This window comes from Malurus melanocephalus, unplaced genomic scaffold (genome assembly GCF_030028575.1).
Source record: "Malurus melanocephalus ecotype Western Australia unplaced genomic scaffold, MMel_1.1 scaffold_561, whole genome shotgun sequence".
NCBI lineage: Eukaryota > Metazoa > Chordata > Aves > Passeriformes > Maluridae > Malurus > Malurus melanocephalus.
This window is the reverse complement of record NW_026623793.1, coordinates 302485-322811: the sequence shown is the minus strand read 5'-3', so window position 1 is coordinate 322811 and position 20327 is coordinate 302485. Positions and strand designations below refer to the sequence as shown.

The window sequence follows — 20327 nt, the reverse complement described above, 5'->3', positions numbered from 1 at the left end:
ATGCAAGTATTTGTGCATATAGARATGATGAATGTAAAGCAGCACATCACTAAGGGGAAAGCAAGCTTCTCTATTCTGCCCTGGTSCAAAATCCTCCAGCAAGTGTCAGCCAGGCATTTAGGTGACAATTCTTACATCCATTATATATGGCAGATGCTGAGGCCTACACAGTCCCATGGGTTCAAGATGAGAAAATCACTTTAAAACAAGAGGAGAATTCCTGGATTTAGGAATGCTGGTCCCTAAACTGATCCAAAGTTTAAAAAAAAAAAAAAAAAAAAAAAAAAAAAAAAAAAAGAGTACTTACTTGTTTGAGACAATGGATTATAAACTAATTTGCAATATTTGTTTGAGACAATGGATTATAAACTAATTTGCAATATATATTTTTTAATGTAGCAACAGAGAAGCCTGCATTGAAAACAGCACCCCTTCAGCTGTCCCACTAATTCCCTAGTAGCATATAAATAGTGTTTGTCACTCTATACTYACTCCATGGCAATAATGACAAAGCCTATGGATAAATGATGCTGTCTGGGCTGTGATAAACTTGGCAAGTTCATTCATGAGAGATCACCMAGGACTCCAAGTGCAGCACTATGTATATGAATATGACACCTGCTGCCTCTCTACTGCAAGGCCCCTCTCTTGGGAAGTGGGAGCTGAAGTCACTTCCGAGCTCAGATCCTGAATTTAAAGAGCACAAATACACTATTTCAGCAGCCTCAAATGTCACAACTTTTCCCTCAAGGACAAGTAATACCAGGGACTGAAACAAAGCCAGGCAGAAATCAAGATRTTCCATGCTCTGGAAATGGCATTTTTACACCAAGGGAGCCCGTAATAGAAATGGAGCTGATGGAGAATAATGGGAAGAGAACAGATTGGTCATGCACAAGAAAACAGCACCTTGATAGTCGGCATAGGTGAGGGCCCAAAGGCTTAGTCAGGGAAGAATCTCAGGTTTGAATCTGGGCACTCATCCAAAACTGCATTTGGAGTTTGCCATGGTAAGGAAAAAGCAGTCCTGAAAACACCCATTGATTTTGTGTGGCTCAGGTCTGGAAGGAAGACAATATTGTGTTAAAACTAAAAATAAAATGTTTCTATTTATTTGGTTGTGGCTCAGCCATCCCTAYGCTCATAAATATACATGGCTAACATTTGCACTTCCTGCTTCTCATAGGCACCACTGCGTCATCACAGCAGGAGAGAAATATGGTRTGTTGGTCTGGTGAGCCCTTACCCTTCCAACTGGGATGCTGAGTTCTTGCAGCCTCCTAAAGCTATATATTTTAAGAACATGTATTATCAACTAAAAAAACCACTTTTTGTTTCAATTAGAATCTTTCAATCTGACCRTTTGTCCTTCTGTAGAACTTTTACAGTAAATTCAAAGAATGGATTAAGACATATACAACACATATTTTCAGGKTTTTTTTAGTTTTTGTTGATTGAGATATTTGGGTTTTTTCATTCTTCTTAATGTATTGCTGTGGTTTACATCTCTCAAAATCCATATAATCCTCCAGAAGGTTTTTCTTTCTTTTTTTTTCCCTCCAGTGAACAAATAATGGGCCTGACCCTTTATTACATTAGCAATGACAAACTGCAGCTAAATGACTCTTCTTGATACAAAGCAGCTAAAAATCTGCTTCTCTAAATATATCACTATAAAAGCAGAAAGCCCAGTTGGTGGAGTTAAAACCTTTTGTCATAATGGAGTCACAAATGTGCTCCATTCCAAAGGTTAGATTATCCTTGCAAACCACAGCGAGAGCAATCCCTGGTAAAGCAAATCCCAGGGCATCCTGAGWGAGACAAGCTGATCACTTCTCTGAGAACCACCTAAATCCTCCTTTTGCCTTTGTGGTAACACGGAGTGGGGATGTTACAAGCTCTTCTTGCTCCTTTTTGGGAACACACAGTGGGGTTGGAAATGTGCTATTCTCAGGACTGCTTCAATCTGATGAGAAGKCTGGAAAAGAATGCTTGAGCAGCCACAAGAGCATCTCCTGTGTGTTGGCCTAGGAAGTGTGGACCATAGCAGGGGCAAATTTAAGCAAAAATATTTCTTGGCTAATGTGTTCCCAATGCGCTTAGAGCAGGATGTTGAGGAAGGGAAACCGGAGGGCTTTTAAATAACAAAATCAGCTTGGGGGAGGACTGATTTATCTAATCCTTGCTCTCYGTATCTGGGTCACTTTAAATAATCTGATGATTAAAAGGTAGCTCCTCCTTTTGTGAGGCCCTCTAAACAAAGCAGTGGCCAAAACATAACCTGCACTAATGGGGAACGCATTCCTTTCAAACTCAGCGGCAGGAATATTAAAATTGGAGGGAATCACTTCTTTCTTAGGTGACACCAGGGTATGACAGTTCACTTACAATTCCCAAACAGGARCAGACTCTATGTCCTCATTTTGCCTCAGCTTGGTACCTCAATCACTTGGCATTTGTCAAAGCGCCTCATCCTAGGAGGTGCAACTCTCCACATGAGGTTTTTCCTGACCTTGTCTGGAACAGAGCAATGTCAGGATGGACCCATTCCTCAAGGAAGGTATGGTCATGACAGCCCAGCATCATTGCTGCAGGGACAGTGTACAGGTAGACTCAGTTATCAGGATTACTGCAGTCAGGCTATCAGCACATTTGGAAGGCTGACTTCCAGTTATCATGATGCCTGTACATGAGCCAGATGGTCAAGTGTGACTTAGAGAGAAAGTAAAGTAACAGGGAAACAGTAACTTATCAAAGGAAAGGGTTGGATTGACTAAATGTGGTGCTAGTTCCTCCACCTGGAAAAAAAACCCAGAAATCACATAAGAATTCATAATGGGTCAAAAATGTAGATCTCATTGGGAGGAAGAGCACAAAAAATAAGTATTTTTCCAACGCACAAGCAACCCCACAAGAATAGGTTTGGGGTAGAGATGATCCAGCTGTGGAAGAAGGATAACACCAGGCTCAGTGAAAGTGTGTGATGGGGACATGTGTGGGATGTGAGAGAAGTGAGTGGCCAATTCCACTTCCATGGGTCTCCCTGATGGAACATTCCTATGCTCCCTGAAGACTTGGCCTGAATTTCCCAGTGAAATCAGAGGATCACCCCTGCAAGCGAATACACAGCACAGAAAGTGACATCAATCCATGGGACAGACCATGATCTGTTCTGCAAGGAAGACAAATCTCAAAGGAACAGCCTGGAACACCCCAGCAGATCTGTTACCCACTTTGCATTCTGGTTTGTACCATCACTGGATTATCAACAACTGCAGCACAATCAGATCTACACTGGACCAAAATCATGGTCAAATCAAGACGAGAAATTGCAGAAATCAAATACTCACTTGATGATGCCTGTCTAGATCTGCTCACTGAACTATGAGTAGAGTCAACCAAGTAAAGGGTTTATAGATGCTCATTATATAAATATATTTACTGTTTAATATTTGTAGCAAAAGGCACTTCTAACTGAGCCAAAAAAATACACACTTGTGCAGTTCTAGGTGGAGGTATGCCAAAAAAAAGAGCAGCAACTTAGAGATCTTTGGCTATGCTGGGTGTGCCTTCATCCAGTTTTTGCCTGAAACTTCAGGAAGATGTGAGTTCTCAAACCACACACATGCAACTGGAAGTGGAGTCACTCAATTAGCAATCACTGTGCAATTAAGCTTTGTATCAAAATAGAAATTACTCTCCTAAAAATAGCACTGATGACATGTTAGCTCAAAAGGAACAGACTTTTTAAAAGAGGAAGATGAACAAAATAACAGCTCTGGAGGCCAACATGAAACTGAAGGGCAAAGCAAAGTAATCTAATAGAAACTCAAAATCTATAAAATCAGAGCCCAGAATGCTTAACAGCCTCAGCACAGATGGGGTTTGTAATCCCAGTGGTTACAGTGGGTTTAATAGCATTTTCTGAGATAATTCTGTTATTTTGCTGTTGCAAGGAACTGGAAAATGAGTGTGGTGTTTCAGATGTCATTGCTTATAACTTGTGACGAAGGCCAGTGTTTTTATGTAATTTAATGGAAAAAATTAAAGAAAAARCAATAAACTCAACAAGCTGGAGTTGCAACTACTCCTTTATCTACCAGTTCACCATCAGAGAAGAAATTTTGTCACTATGGGAAATTGTCATCACTAGAAATGAGAATGGTTTTTACAGACACTGAGCTCTGTAAAGAGGAAGCGATGGAGAAACCAGAGTAACTCTCCTGGTGCTAAATCACTACCAGCACATGGCATTTCACAGGGGCCTAAAAAAAATAAAGTGTGAAATAACAGAGATACCAAGGAGAAAATGCAGTACACCCTCAACAGCAACAACTGCTCCTACAAAATTTAAGGGTAACACTATGGCATCTATTTTTAAAAACTGAATTGAGGGAAAATACAAGACAGAGAAGTCAGGCATTTCAGTTATAACTTCTCACATTTATATTCCATTGTACCTTTAATCTGTATTTTTGTTCATTTCTCACCTTCTCAATTAAGCTTTTTCCTGACAGGATTTTTTTTTCTCCTTTTTTTTTCATTAGTGACATGTTTCTAGACAAAAAAAACCCTAGTATCTGAGTACTCTAGCACATTCTGTTCAGTCATTCTCTCTCCCTTTTTCTACATAATTTCATATTTTCCTTTTTTGACCAGTTGTAGTTAGGYATGCTTGAACCCTTCTTCATCAGTTATCATAAATCAAGCTTATTCTTTATTAATTTTRGAGTTTCTGGTTTCTTCTCTCTAACATTTATTTTCTATGACRTGTGATTTTTGACATGTCAATGCAACCTTGAGCAAGAAGGCTACATTCATCATCTTCATTTCATTCATGGAGAATAAAAAAATTACTTTATAATTAAGGGACACCTTCCACTGGAATGTCTCCTTTGGCAGTAGCAGCAAGAACCTCTGAATATCTCCTGCCTGAAGCAGCTATTATCCATGTTAACCATCTCTTTTGGAAAAGCACAGAAGGCCAGAAATACACAACCCCAAGGCTCCAAAGCTGGATGACACCACATTGAGGACTCACACTCCCAGTTAAGCCAACAGGACTTGTTTAATTAAGACACAAATGCAGGACATCTGTATCCCAGCACTTCCAATCCATCCTGCCTGGAGGCAACCAGTGAGCAGTAATGGGGAAAATGTCCTCCACCAGATTAACTCAWTTAAATCAAGTAGCAAATGCCTCTTAACAGCTCTGTGTACACTACACAAAGCATCCAGTGCTAACAATTAATGTGTTTAAAACTAGAATMCAATACAAAGTAATACCTGTGAAAACATTTTCCAATTCTAACTGGATTTGCCTTTTTAAATTCAGAAAACCTCATTCAATTTTTCAGCATAAGGAAAAGCTTTTATGAAGACTTTTCAAGGAACAATGCTTCATGAAAGTATTATTTTTTACCATTATTTCTCTTACCATGCCCAGAACATTAAAGACTTTTTATCTTCTAAAACACATGAAAAGGCTGATGAAAATTTATGAAGTAATCATCCAGTTTGCTCATTTTGAAAGGAGGTTGCCAAATTTTTGAACTAAGGAATTACATTTCTTTTCTTTATTGGGAATAGAGCATGGGGAGCAACTGTCCATCAGCCATCCTGACAGAGCTCTTCACTCATTTTGGGACAAAAAGCTTAATAAGGAAAATATTTTTAAAATCTTGGACTCAGGTTAAAGTTCTTGCCAATTTCTTTCTCTTGTCATAAAATGTGCTGAAGGTACAGATAMACCTATTCATTTTTCAAAGCTGTTTGTACATCTCCTGCTCTCTACTTACTTCACCCTGTCCGTGGTGAATTTGTAACATCAAACAACAGCAGGTTTGATGTTTCCAGGTCTGGGCAAGCAAGGTGTGGAGCTAGTGCTAGAAAAATTTAAATTTTTTTGAGGATATCACTGCCAGGTGCTTCAGAAAGATGCAGTTTCTTTATCATCTACACCACCCATTCAGCTCTTTATATCTACAGTTGCTCTAGTAGAGGCAGCATTTACAAACATTAATCAAATTATTTATCTGATAAGTTGTTCTTAATCCTAAACAAAGGAAATTACAGGTAGGGGACATCTCCCTGTTCTCTGGTATGTTTTAGRAGAGCAGACAAGAGTCATGTCAGTGGAAATAAGAGGGAAGTTTTCACAGTTGGTTTCCCTGCCAGAACAAGGTGATTTTCCCCCAATTCAAATGGGCATGGCAAACTTTTGATTGAAATTCTTTCTGATCACGTAAAGAAGGAGTTTGGAAGCCTGGAGTAAGTTACCTGCAAATTTTTAGCCAAAAATAACCATAAAAARCAATTGTACAAATCAAACCCTTAAGAAATTATCTTCTTCATCACTGCTCATCAAATTCCACCAAAATACAATACTTAAACACTTTGAAATATTTTAAGAATTYCTAGTATGCTTCAATAAATTGTTTCAGAAATTTTTCAATCACCAACAACATGAGATCCTGTATCACACAATGAGCATATAATGACTTCAATTCAGTACTTTGATTTTACTTACCAGTGATGTCTCAATTTGCTTGATTTGTCAGGCTTGGATGTTTAGAAGCAGTGTCTGATATCTCAGATCCATCATACAAAACCTCACTCAATAACTTTTAGAAGTGAGAAGGGGAAACAGCATCATACCTGAGATTGTGCATTAATATTGGCTCCTTCCTTCACCAGAACTTTGACAACTTCAGCTTGTCCTGCTAAGGATGCAATGTGCAGGGCTGTGTTCCCTTTCTGTTAGATGGAGAGGGAAAATGGAAGTTATTATTATCCCTTTTCAGGAATCATTTCAATTTTATAGCATTCATGTGCTTGTGCCTGCCTGTGGAAAAGCTGAAGGAAAAACAACTTATCCCACAAGTGCTTTTTCCATTGTGCCCATGAGTGAAAAGACTCTGGGTATGACAAAGTCAATATCGATTCTCACAGAACTGAAAAACCTACTACTTGGAACTATACTAATTCTGCTCAGAATAAAAAGGGCCTGTCACTGAAAATAAGGAAAATCTAGCACTGTTAAAAACTTCTAACGCTTCCTCTATTTTATAGTACAAATTATGTTTACCTCTTCATTTAATTGCAGTGAGCTTCAGCAAGCAAAACTCACAGGCCGTAACCGAAATTACAGTTCAAATATCAATGGTGCTATTTTTATTATTCTCTTATTCTGTACTTTTGGGGKTTTTTTTCTGTATTTCTCACAAGTATTGAATAAACTTAGACACATGCATGATTTACCTTAGTGGCAGAATCCACAGCCGAGCCTCTTTCCAACAATTCCTGTACCAGTCCCACGTGGCCTTCTTTGGCTGCCAGGTGCAGAGCATTGAGTCCATTCTGTAAGCACAAGGGCCAGATCCATTACAAATATCAGATACACATTCCTACCTCACCCTGGGATRAGAAGAGGATTAGGAGCTGGAATACCATTACATCTCTTAGCTGACTGTCTGCATAAGTCAGATACTTTGGACRTGGCTATTTAAGCTGAGGCTCTGTGGAACAAACTTCTCCGATGACATTTTTCTCACAGCAACAAATACATCAAACAGTATTTTGTGAGTATCCAGAAAAGATTCCTTCCTTTTTAATAGCTTCCCCTTTTCACAGACCACTACCTTGGACATCTTTRTGGAGCCCAGTATTTCAAAGCTAAGTGCATTTCTGCCTCACTTTACTGTAACTTTATCCAGCACTGCTAAGATTTTATCAATACTGAGAAATCACAAGACTTAGCTAAATTTACACAGGATATGTCTATTCACTCAGGGTTATTCCGTGCTGACATAGCTCTCCTGAACCCTGGTCTCTCCTCAGGGATAACTGGCATCAAATAGAAACCCAAAAGCAAAAATAGGCCAAAATGGTTGTTGATCACTTTTGGCTTTCAAACTGATTCTTGATCTGGTACTTCTGCTCGTGTCTGATGAGCAAGTCCTGACTAAATGTTGAAGTTTTGCAACCTCAGTCAAAAAGGAAAAGAAAATTAAAYAAAAGAGAGGATTGTTGAAAAAATAACCTAATAAAGTCAGGATTTAAATCCTTTCCCCATTAAACAGGAACAGGAYACTTTATCTCATATAAATTCCTGCCAAGGAAACTTGATGATCTTCTTCCTAGTATCCCCATTCCCCCAAAGGGAAAAAATAAAATTGCCATCTACTGTAGCTGAATTGCCAACATGTTTTTCACAATCCTAAGGTATTTTTCATGCTACATCAAGCAGGTGACACCAACAAATACTGCCATTCCCTCCAGCATTGTCCTGGTTTCCATATTGCAGGCATCAGGAGCAATACTCAGGTATCTGAGTAAACAGCAGCCAATTCAGCACTGTGTAATTTTTATCACTTTCCTTGTCTCTGAGCAGTTCAGAGTCATTTCAATTGTGAAATAAACAMGCAACTTTCTGGCTTTTATTCATCCATTCACACAGGCAGTTCAAGCCTGTAATTCCCAGTGGGATTTTAAAGCACTTAGCACTTCACAGGAGGCATTTGATGGGAGTGGGTCCAATGGCTTCAGACACAGCAATCCAAATGCATTTCTGCACTAACTCACTTTAATTCCACATCCATGTAAGCAGCACAGGCAGATTTTGTGGTCAAACTCTCAAGTGGAACTAAGAGAAAAACACAGGAACTAAAGGAAAGCTACAGTCACAGGCTGCCAAAAGCAGAGGAACACCCTTCTGCAGCATGATAGTTAGAAAATGTTAATGAGAAACGTGGTTTTAAATCCCATTATGTGGGAAAAGCAGCAGCAACCAGAATTTTCTCATTCCAGAGGAACACTCTCACTAAAGAGCTTCAGAATCTAGGGGTAGCAGTCGTGCCATGCCCTGGTCAAGGACAAATCCTTAGCCAAAAATAGGAGGTGAGGTTGAGCATAATCACCAAGATGAGGAATACTGTACATGTCAGGGAATATTTTGCAGGCTGAACACGTTTCAGAAAGCTCTGATCTTTCCTGGTTTTTAATMTCAGCTGAGTATCAGCTAACTATAATTATTACCTACAGTGGCTGAAAGCTTTGAAAGAGTATTTTGTGGGGAAACACACGGTGTTCTTCTCAGTGTTTAAGAACAAAGACCWGTTCTCATATCTGATCTCGCAGATTCTGTCATCAACACTTTCCATGGGAATATGAAGGGCAGCTTGTCCTCCTCACAGTGTACACAGYTGATGTTTTGCTGTGACATGTTATTAACCTTCCTCACTCTTTGGGAACAAACTGAAATCCACAAACAGCAGAGAACTGCAAAAATCATGGCCCATAAATGCCTCTGAATGCACAAGGATGAGGATAAGCTTCTGGTTTAGTTTACTGTGTGCCAAAATAGGGAGAAATAAAGGCCTGTTGCAGTGTTTAACCTCTTTAAATACTTGTWTTCCTGCCTCTGAGACACATACCTGCTGATGCCACATTAAGCAAATGAAAGCTGTTATTACTGCATAGATGAAGTGACTTTCTTTATAACATAGAACTTCTTTTTAGTTCATTAAAACATGAGCAAAGTGCATAGCTGATGTACAGTAAAAAGCTTACAGGAAGAAACTCTAGCATAAAAATAGTACTAYAGACATTCAAATTCCATAATTCCTTAAATAAAGCAAGCTGGGGTAAGCAGCAGCAGYAGCAAGCCCTGCACTTTAAATGCTGAGGGCCAGCACAACTGAAGCCTTAAAGCAACTTTTGTTCTGTTTCTCCCTAATCAGAACCAACGCTGCAATTATTTCCCAGCCTACGTGGCTGATCCCTGCTACTTCTGATGATGGAATCTCAGATTTAATCAATGCAACTCCTCCGTTCCTGTCAACTGGATTTTTGTAATTCAGAACAACAAAGGTTTCTGACACGTCCCTTTTTCTCCCCCATGCCTACCAAAAAGTTGGGGAGGGTGAAATTAGTTGTCTGCTCAGCRAAACTGTGCAGCATAAGGACAAAGCCTGCACGTGCCATAACTGCCATTCTTTTGGAGGCTCCCTGGTAATTTTAACTCTCATAAAATAACATAATACTAAGCCTTCCAAGTGGGTTCTTGTTTCCAAGTGTTTCCCTGCAGTGTCTGATTCCCTTAAATTTTTTTCTCCTGTTCCACTGAGGCAGAGACRTCAATGCTTTGTATCCCATGGAGTGCTACAAACATGTTCCCATACCACTGAGTGCTCACAGCACTTCCTATTGTGCYACCCCAGGTATTTTTACCACACTGGAAAAGTCCAGGGATTATTTGGACATCCTGACCATGACAGCCTTTTTAAAGCCAGTCCAAAGACACTCACTGTTTTTCCTGTAAGATAGGCACTGTCACTGCTCTTGTCTGGAAACCACYCAGAGAAATCCCTGCTACCTCTGCCTTTGTATTCAGTTACCTCATTGAGTGAACCTCATGGAATGGAAGCTCTTTCATCACTGCCTGGTTCAGCATYGATCCTGCTGTGCCATTTACTCCTTCTGGGACATCACCCAGATCCAACTGCTTCTCCTGTTCCCACCAAACCCTATTGTGCCAAAGCAAACTGACACCATGGAAAAGCAATGTCTTGGCAGAGCATCAGATCAACCTGTGGTTCAAAGGACATTTTAAATCAGCCAAGTCAGCACTCTGGGATTTTACACTCTTCCCTCTAAGTGACAGGTATAGACAAAAACCTGGCAGTCCTGGAAAGCTCGACTCACCTTCTGCTGGTGAGACTTAGTGAGGATCAGAAAGAACATAAAAACGTATAGATGGGGGAAACAAAGTGTTTGAAGGAAGTGGGAAAAAATTCTATGACAACAGCCCAATAGAAAAGCAGTAACTGAAAAGCACAATGAAAATTAAAAAGCTTTTGTGASCAACTCTTTATGGTGGTGCTAACTCCATTTGCGAGCAGAGACAAACTGAAAAGCACTATCATCATCTTTGTTAAACTCCAGTTCTTTTCTCTCTTTAACAGCGGCTCTGCAAAGTCTCTCCTCTGAAAAGACCTCTTGGGGAAGTAAAAAGCAGACGTGGTCAGCCTCATTTCAAGAAAGATTTGGGAAAGGGCACRTTAGAGAGCTGGACATGGCCTTCAGAAAGGTTTATAGAAGTTTTTCCTAAAAATATCACAAAGAAATTAAGTGAACGCCTGACAAAAAAAAAAAGGAAAACTATTACCATGTTATGAAAATTCTTCTTTTGTGTTGCCTTACAGTCTAGGAACTCAAGAAAATGAATTAACCTACTGAGTGACATCAAATGTGATGCTGCCGACCTCATTATGCTACAGTGCTCCTTCAGACTCTAGCTGTCACTGCTGGGAGAGGCAGTGCCTTTCCATTTGGAGGGAGAGAGTAATTAACAGTTGTGCTCTATCTCACTGTCACTGAAGGAATAGACAAATTGMATTAAAAGGAAGCCAACAAAACAAAAGCCAAACTGACAAATTTAAAAAGCCTTGGGGCTGCAGGCTCCTCAGTACTACCTAATACTTGAACCTGTTCTATTCAAGGCATTAGACYTCACAGAGGAAGCAGAAGACTTTTTCAAAGCAAATGCCAAAACCCATGGAATTTTTCCTTCCAAGACAGTGACTGCATCACCCTGAAAAAAACTGACAGGTCTCCAAAAACAAGATGGAGAAATGTTACTGTATGTTGCCTTTGGCTCACCAATGGAGTTTCAAAACTCAGCAGGCAGCTGATGAACTCTTAGAATGGTCAGACTTTGGGGTCTAATTCCTGCTGGAACTTTGGGCTGCACAGCGTAAGATTTAAGTTTGTTTTGCTAATCAACATTTTGAACATGATGCAGAAACAAGTTGTTTTCTCTTGCTACATGAACTAGAAATAATAACTACTTCCTAAAAACTCCATTTGTAGCATAGGAAGAAAAGCTTTAAAGGAATCAGAGATTTCCAATGACTATTGGTTATCTAACCCATAAAGTACCGGGAATTGGATTTTTTTTTTTTAAGGAACACTTCTTAAAACAGGGGAATTGTATCCCCTGACATTTCTAACTCTCTCCAGAAATAAACAGAATTGATTCATGATTTTAAGAAAAAATGAGAGTGCTTGAATTCAGATTAAAGGAAGTAATTCCATAATAATTGAACTTGATATGAAGGTAACATTCAACAAAGCATGTTTAAGTAAAATGTAATTATTAACTATATAACTCTATTAGTAACTACTTCCTGTATTCAGTATACCCCAAAACATTAAGCTCCATCATATTTTGTCAACACTTACATTTGAAAAATACTTTGATTATCTATAAAGACATCTCTCTCTGAAAACTCAGGATCTGAGAAAAAAAAAAAACAAACATTGAAACTGAAAAAAGAATCTCCTGGTGTTCTCTTCATTCAGGAAAGCTTATACTTAACACTATGKATGGTTTTCTCAGATGGGATCCAGTCTAAAAATAGCATTATACTGAGAAAAAACACACTGCACACACAAAGCTTCATTTTAAAAAGAGCATTGAGATATCTCACTCTTAAAATACAGCCCTGCATTTTGCAGAGACTGTGTTTGCTTCTCCCCTTAGACAGCTGGAATACAATGACATGGACACCCCTGTGAAACCCTGATGGGGAGAAGGAGGAATAACTTGAAGGCCACAGTAGCAGCTGCCATGGCTTAYTCAATATTCCCTGACCTCTAGCAGAGGGAATCTGCTCCCACTCCTAATAAAATTCACAATACACCAGCTTAATTAGTGGAGGTACTGAGGGTCATAATTACCAAAAATCTGTGTAAGCAATTTTATACAGCACCAGAATTGGAGTCTGCAAGAAGGTGAAGTGCCTGGTTGTGCTCGGTGCATGGTGAAAGCTCTGATCTCACCTACACAGTGCAAGAGAAGCTTTGTCACAAGCTGCGGGTGGGAAGCATTTTCCACAGAAAATCAATCTGCAGCAACCTCTACCATATTCCTCTCATAGCCAGCAAGAGAATAAGAGCACTTGGAAAAAACCTTGTAATGTTCCTAAATAATTAACATATTAACTGTGCTCTGTCCTGGGAGTGAATCTCTTTGTTAATACTGGTGCTTATAATAAAGATAGAAAATTTGTTGGATCTATTTGAACACAAGAACTTGACTCCAGCTTTACTGACTCCTAACTGGGCAACTTGAAGTTTGCCAGGTCATGTCCCATTTAACTCAGCAAGTTTTTCCTTGACAGTAAGCCTTTTAAYGGAAACTTTCTCTAGACAGTAAGACAAGAACATTTTCAATAAGCAGAACATGAAAACTCCCAGCTCTTATCCTCTTCATCATTAAATTCCTTGGCACAGCCAACAGATGTGCTCTCACTCCTGTACCCTAGCTTCCATTTGACACATGCCTGCTTTAATTATCTGCAGTTTTACTTCAGCAGGGGAGGTGATGGCTCCAAATATTTTAGATTACTTTATTTCTTATTCTTCCATTTACTCTTTTTYCCCCCAAAATAAATAGTGGCCACAGTTCTGCAGGTTTGCTTCCAAATGGCATAGCCATTGTCCAGTTAGTGGTCACWTTGATCAAATCTGGCTTAGGCTTAGGGGAAAGCTGGACACCATAAAGCCTGAGCTGTCAAAYTCCCCATCAAAGGAGCTCCAGTGATTTCACTAGAAAGGCAAGGCACTTCTCAGAACTGTTGCAGACACTTATTTGCACATTTATTTTAAGTCACAGTTAGAGTCTTATTAAATTTGATGGCTCTAGTCACTTAAATAAATGTAGCAAATGCAGGTCCCTAAGCTATGAAGCCAAAATAATTGGATTTATATGACAGACCTACAAAAGAGCAAAGCCAAAACATTCTATCACATTACAGTCACATCAATGGTGAAACTTTAACAGTCTCTTTTTACAGCAGTAATAACTTTCCTGAAAGGGGAGACAGTATGTTAAGCACAACATTTAAGTACCTTTTATCCTATGTTATAGATGTTATTGAGCAGGGATAAAACCACATTTAGTTTTGTGAAACAAGGTGAAAGCCYCTTTAGCCACCTGAGAGTAACCACAAGTGCACTGCCAATGCAGGTGAGTGACAAGATTTTAATCTGCCTGGACATAAATTATCCGGGCAGCTACAACTGCACCCACTCAAGTGCTTACACCCCCTGAGATCTCACAAAAATAGCAGGGGAACCCTCAGACACCCACACCTGAGCTCACAGGGATTAGGTGCTTCACGTGGGATGGCTGAGGAAAATCCATGGGCTGAGCACGCCACGTGCAGGGGGATAAAGAGACAGATAGTATTTCTGTAGTGCCCAGGTTTCTTGCCACTCACTCTTGCAAACTTCTGTCCTTCAAATATCTTACCTGATTACAGGTGTTAATGTCTATKCCACTCTTCAGGTATTCCACTACTTTGTCCAAATTGCCAGCTCTGGCAGCTCGGAGAAAGCTTGCATTGCTGTCAGACTGTAAGAAAAAGAAAAAAAATTCTCCAATTAGCTACTGCTCAAACAAGAGCAGAACTTCATCAGTAGTGAAAGGTTTCCATATTTTATGCTGCAGGAGAAAAAACTGTGAAATAACTGACTTTGCATTATATCTGCATTAATTAGCATATTTAAATTAGGCAATAATGGCACAAAAGAACTGCAGACATGTCAGAGTGAGCAGAATAGAGCAATAATTGCTGACATTCAATATTTAGCAAGAACTACAAAAAAAATTTAAATCAACCACAAATCACAGTAACTGATATTGTCAACAAGAGAAAAATAAATGCATCAACTTGCTAAACATAGTTTTTCAGGAAATTTTACATATATGATCCTTGTTTATATATATAATTTTCTATATTATGTATTTTATGTGTGTTATTTATATATTTATATGTTATTTTTATACATTATTTTTAGATCGATACGCTCAAAGTGGGCAGCACTGCATGTGTAGCTAACCTTAGAACAAAGCGGATGAAGTACTCAAGTCTGAGTATCTAAATCCAGGATCATGTAAACATTCCCACCCCTAAACTGCCTGCACTCACACATTGAAAAAAGGTTTCAAAAAGCTATAAAAATACATTTTCATTTTTCAGCCACATTGTGGGATGTACTGTCAAGCAACAGAGCATGAAAAGCCACAGCCCTCTTGTCTTTGTCTGTGATTGCAACATGAAATGACATTGGCTGTCTGAAACCAGCCCAGATTCGGATGTTCCCCTAGAGAGGTAAATTGGCTACCAAGACTCCTCAGAGCAGGAGACAAACCCAAGCCCTGCAATAGAAACAAGGAGTACACAGAATAAGCATCTGGGAACACGTACAGAGACAGCAACAATTGTCCCAGTTAAATAAATGGAGTGGGAGTGACTGCAAGGAGCAGGTAAATAAGAAGGAGAGCCTGTTTGTGGGGGTGTGAGTACAGAGGCAGAGGACGGCACTCCACTGACTGGGACTCGCAGTTCCACCGGAACGCCTCCAGCCCAGCGTGTTCTCAACCAATCCCACCTCCCTGTCACAAACGGCGGSCAGAGCCACTGTTTCACATCATGAGAATATCCTAAAAGCCTCCCACTTCCAGTCACTTATTTCAGTTGCCCAGTCCCTTCCAATGCATTTATTTCGGTCACCCCGCTTATCACGCTGCACTAACTCACTTCACAATCCCCGATTCCAACCTATTTTAATCTGCAACAGATGGATGTCATCAAAATGATCTTTCTTACAACTGTGCTACATGCCAAGACAAAAATATTCTCTTTTAAATTCCTTTCAGCAAACTTCAGCACATTTTCCACATCTTTTACTKGTAGGAAAACAGACCATCTTTCTAAACATGCAGCAGGGGGAAARAGAAGGTAATGAAGGAATTTGCAGCGACAGGACCTTTGGGTAAATGCAAGCTTCAGTCAGGGGAGCATTTGAGGAGGTTTGATGCCAGYGCAGATTTTGGCTGGTACTTCTAAGTTCCCTTTGAAGACTAAAGGATAGCTGTTGACACTGCATCCTTTGCTGGGGTGCACATGTGCACATGTGCACATGAAGGCACAAAATTCTATTTTAATGTTTAAATTCTTTGGAAAAATCAACTGTCTTGGTAAAAACATTAATCAAGAACAAATATCTGAGCACATGAGGGGTAAATCTGGACACTCTGGTTGGGAAAAGTATCTTTGCCCTCAACATTTTACCTTCTTTTTCCCCATTTTTTTCATGCTTTACCACTACTGCAGTAATTACCTTGGCAAAATTGCAATCATTTGCTTTATACTTTTAAAAGGTTAAGCAAGAATAATACGACAAATTACCACCTACAACTTTTTGGGTTCTTAGGAATGAATCAATCATTGCTTGTTTTTCTTTCAGAAAAACAATAAAAGAATAACATAAAAGCCTAAAAATGCTGACATCTCCATTGTTGTTGGAAGCTCAGACTRTAGCTAAGCCCACACAACTATATTCCATTTGTTTCTGGCTAAGAAGACAAGAGCAGTGCTTTCTAAATAGATCCTCATTTCCTTAATTCATAATTTTGTTACCTCAAAATCAAATTACTGCAGTGTACATCATGTCAAATCCCTTCAAAACACTTTCCACACACCTGAATATCGGTCATAATGCAGAATATGAACACCTTGTCTACAGAAAGAGTAATTCAGCAACTCAGATGCTTCATACATAAATTCCCATACAAGAACCAGAAACTGGTTCTACAAAGTATTTTAAAAATTCAGCACCATGTTACAAAGCTTAGAAGCCTTAGAAGTTGGGACTACWCAGATCTATTTTATTTCCTAGTTTGTCAAATCTAATTTTTCAGTAGGTCATCACTACTTTGTCCTTTTCCCCCTTCTTTTAATATCTTTAAAAAGCATTTTTGTCAGCAGTACTGTCTCAGACATTTATTCACTTTAGCACATTACAAATTCAAATCAATTTTGACAAATTCCCCTCAGTAAACAACAGCAGCAGTTTGCTGCAGTCTTGCCTTGCCAGAAGACAACGAATTTGGATTGTGGCCTCTTYCAATGGATTCAGTAACCATCTTGAAATATTTTGCTATACAGTCCCTCGTGGCCCCTCACAACCCCTCATGAATCCTTCACAGCTAACATGACCCCTCACAGCCTTCATGGCCTCAAAAGTTCCTCACAACCCCTCAAAGACTCTCAGGGTCCCGCACAATCCTTCATAAGCCCTCACAGTCCCTCATGGCCCTTCACAGTCCTTGTGGCCCCCAAAGCCCCTCAGAACCCCTCAAGAGTCTCTCACGACCCCTCAAAGTCCCTCACGGTCTCTCATGATCCCTCGCAATCCCTCACAACTACTGACAGCCCCCCAGGACCCCTCAGAGTCCCTCATGGTTCCTCTCAGCCATCACAGTCCCTCATMATYKCTCASGACCCCTCGAAGTYYCTYATGACCCCTCATGGCCYCTYACAACCCTYATGGYRYCCAAAGCCCCTCACAGACCCTCATGGTTTCTCACAGCTCCTCAGAACCCCTCATGGACCCTCACAGTCCCTCACGATCCCTCAGAATCCTTCAGGACCCCTCACAGACCCTGATGACCACTCAGAATCCCTCACAATCCCTTAAAACCCCTTGCAGTCCCTCACAGCTCTGCAGGACCCCTCAGGGTCCCTCATGCACTTCACAACCACTCACAGCCCCTCAAGACCCCTYACAGTCCCTCACGATCCCTCAGGACCCYTCAAAGTCCCTCATGGCCCCTCAGGACCCCTTACAGCCCCTTCACAGCCCTTCTCAAAGAGTCCCTCATGACCCCTCACAACTCCCCACGGTCCCTCAGAATCCCTCGCAGCCCTTGTGACCCACAAAGCCCCTCACAACCCCTCAAGGTCCCTCAGGACCCCTCACAGTCCCTCATGGTCCTTCAGGATCCCTCGTAGTCCCTCACGATCCCTCAGAATCCTTCATGGCCCTTCAGGACCCCTCACAGACTGATGATCACTCAGAATCCCTCACAGCCCCTCACAATCCCTTAAAACCCCTTGCAGTCCCTCACAGCCCCGCAGGACCCCTCAGAATCCCTCATGAGCACTCAGAACCCCTCACAGCCCCTCACAGCACCTCACGACCCCTCACAGTCCTTCTCGATCCCTCAGGATCCCTCAGAGTCCCTCATGGCTCCTCACCGCCCTCACAGTCCCTCGGATCCCTCAAGAGTCCCTCGCTGCCCCTCTCCGCCATCACAATCCCTCATGATCTCTCGAGACCCCTCAAAGTCCCTCATGACCCCTGATAGTCCCTCACAACCCCTCAAAGTCCCTCACGATCACTCAGAATCCCTCACGGCCCCTCAGGACCCCTCACGGTCTCTCACAGCCCTCATGGCACCCAAAGCCCCTCACAGTGTTTCTCAATGACAGAGAAACCCGCCATTATTGATCTTTATAGTTTGGCCACTGGTGAAGATGAACTGTCAACAAATTGTCACWTGAAGGCACTTCCTTTGCAAGAAAGAAGACAAAAACACAGAGCCAGAGTCCTGTGCACCATATGGTGCTTATCACATCCCCTCTCCTAAGCACACATCCCTGAGGGGTTTTCTTAGGAGTTTAACACRTGTAAGCAGATCACACTCGAAATCAAACACTATACCAGTGAGAAAAATAAAGATTTACAGGAGAAGAGTTGGCCTTTAGCACTTTGTGAGCATGAGGACAGGAGAGTCCTGTAATTTGGGAAGCCCCAAAGCTGACATGTTAATGTGCAAARCTCAGCTGGCAGCCCTGCCCACCGCCCTCAGCTCAGTCAGGCAGAATTAAGGTTCACATTGMGTACATGCAGCCACTAAGGTCAGGCAATCAAATCAATACATTATAAACACGGTATTAGAATATGGTACGAAGGATTGGAGAACACTGAGCTGGTATTTTACAGTATGGGATGGATTCACCATCTGTGGATTTAAACAGCTTTTCCTAATGCACTGTTCTCAATACATACAAAGCAACAGAGCACTACAAGTGCTTGATAACTACTCCTTTTAACAATCACGTTTGCAATGCTATTCGAGTAAATGCTATAGATTTAAAGGTAAATTTAGATTTGAGAGTGGAAGAAATTCTTCCTGAATTTGGGTGAGGGTGGTGTGGCCCTGGCTTAAAGCATGAATACAAATACAGATATTGCATAAGAAAATACAAGAAATGACCAAGTGACTATATGACTGTGGATTCTACTTCTTTCTTGTTAACTACAGTGCTGCAAATTTAAACTGAATTTGAAACATATATTTCAGGGAATCTCAATAATTAAATCATATATGGAAATTAATATTTTAGTCAAAGAGTCAGAAACATTCCCTTCTGCTTCCTCTCTCCCTACTCTGGTTGCCCTTATTGTCCCCATAACATACATCACATAATGCATACAGCACACACCCGTTTCTCAAAGGCATTTTACAGAGAAGTGCAAAAATAAATCTTAAAATCATATGCTGTACCAAACCCATAGGAATTTCTCCAAATATTCAAATTTTCTGGTGAAATCCAGTTTTGTGCATAAAAAGGAAAGACTAGGAGAGTAGGAGGTTTCAGTTTTCAAGGGACAGCTTTTACCATAACATTATCCAAACCACCCAAATATTTGTTTTAAATCGTGTCTCTAGGAAAACAATTCCTACAAGTTACATTCGGGTTTTTTCCCCTCCAAGTAAGTAGAATTAACCCAGTCTGTCCATAATCACAAATATCTCTATGGGAGAACAATGCAGTACTATGGGCTCCAGAGCATTTCTCATCAACCAAATACAGTTTGTTAATGGAATGATGACAAAAAAGAGAATTCAAAACTCAAGTCTAATAACCAAGTAGTATGCTTACACCATAATTTAACTTATTTGGTTGTATTACAATGTGCATCTGAGTAGTAACAACACTTYCAGACTTAACCTTTCAAGCATGGACTCRGGAATGTACTGCTTTGRTTTTATGGAGAAAAATGTCTTTAAKTTTTGAAGATATTTTCCCTGATCAGGACACGAGAAAAACCTGCTTTATATAAATCAAAAAAACTCAAAYCATTATGAGTTATAAAACCTTTGAYGCTCAAGTGAATCCTGWGTTATMTTTGCAGGTAAWGCCAGCATYAAGCCACAATTAGTCACTATGGCAGGGGTAGGTGACAGTGTTAACGCCATTTACAAACTCCAGACTTGTGAGGCACTGTTTGTCCAACAGCTGYTTCTATAATTAGCAAAATGCTTGTGAACTCTTCATTAAGAAGCTCCTAATTGACCGGTGGCTCATCATGGCAATATTTTGAGGGAATGCCTGGAGTTGAGAATTCAGCTCATGGCTGAAGGCAAGTTGTGCCTTCTAAACTCAGGTTTTCATGGCCTTTTGATA

The 20327-nt window shown here is 40.4% G+C and overlaps 1 protein-coding gene across 1 annotated transcript in view; it reads right to left on the bottom strand.

Annotated features, from left to right (window-relative positions):
• ANK2 (ankyrin 2) overlaps window positions 1-20327 on the bottom strand; it is a 175550-nt gene that overhangs the window by 97629 nt on the left and 57594 nt on the right. Inside the window, exons 2-4 of the mRNA XM_057382272.1 lie at window positions 14318-14419; window positions 7261-7359; window positions 6658-6756 (exon numbers count right to left, since the gene is read on the bottom strand). Coding sequence (XP_057238255.1) covers window positions 6658-6756; window positions 7261-7359; window positions 14318-14419 — 300 coding nt within the window. The remainder of the gene's footprint in view (window positions 1-6657; window positions 6757-7260; window positions 7360-14317; window positions 14420-20327) is intronic.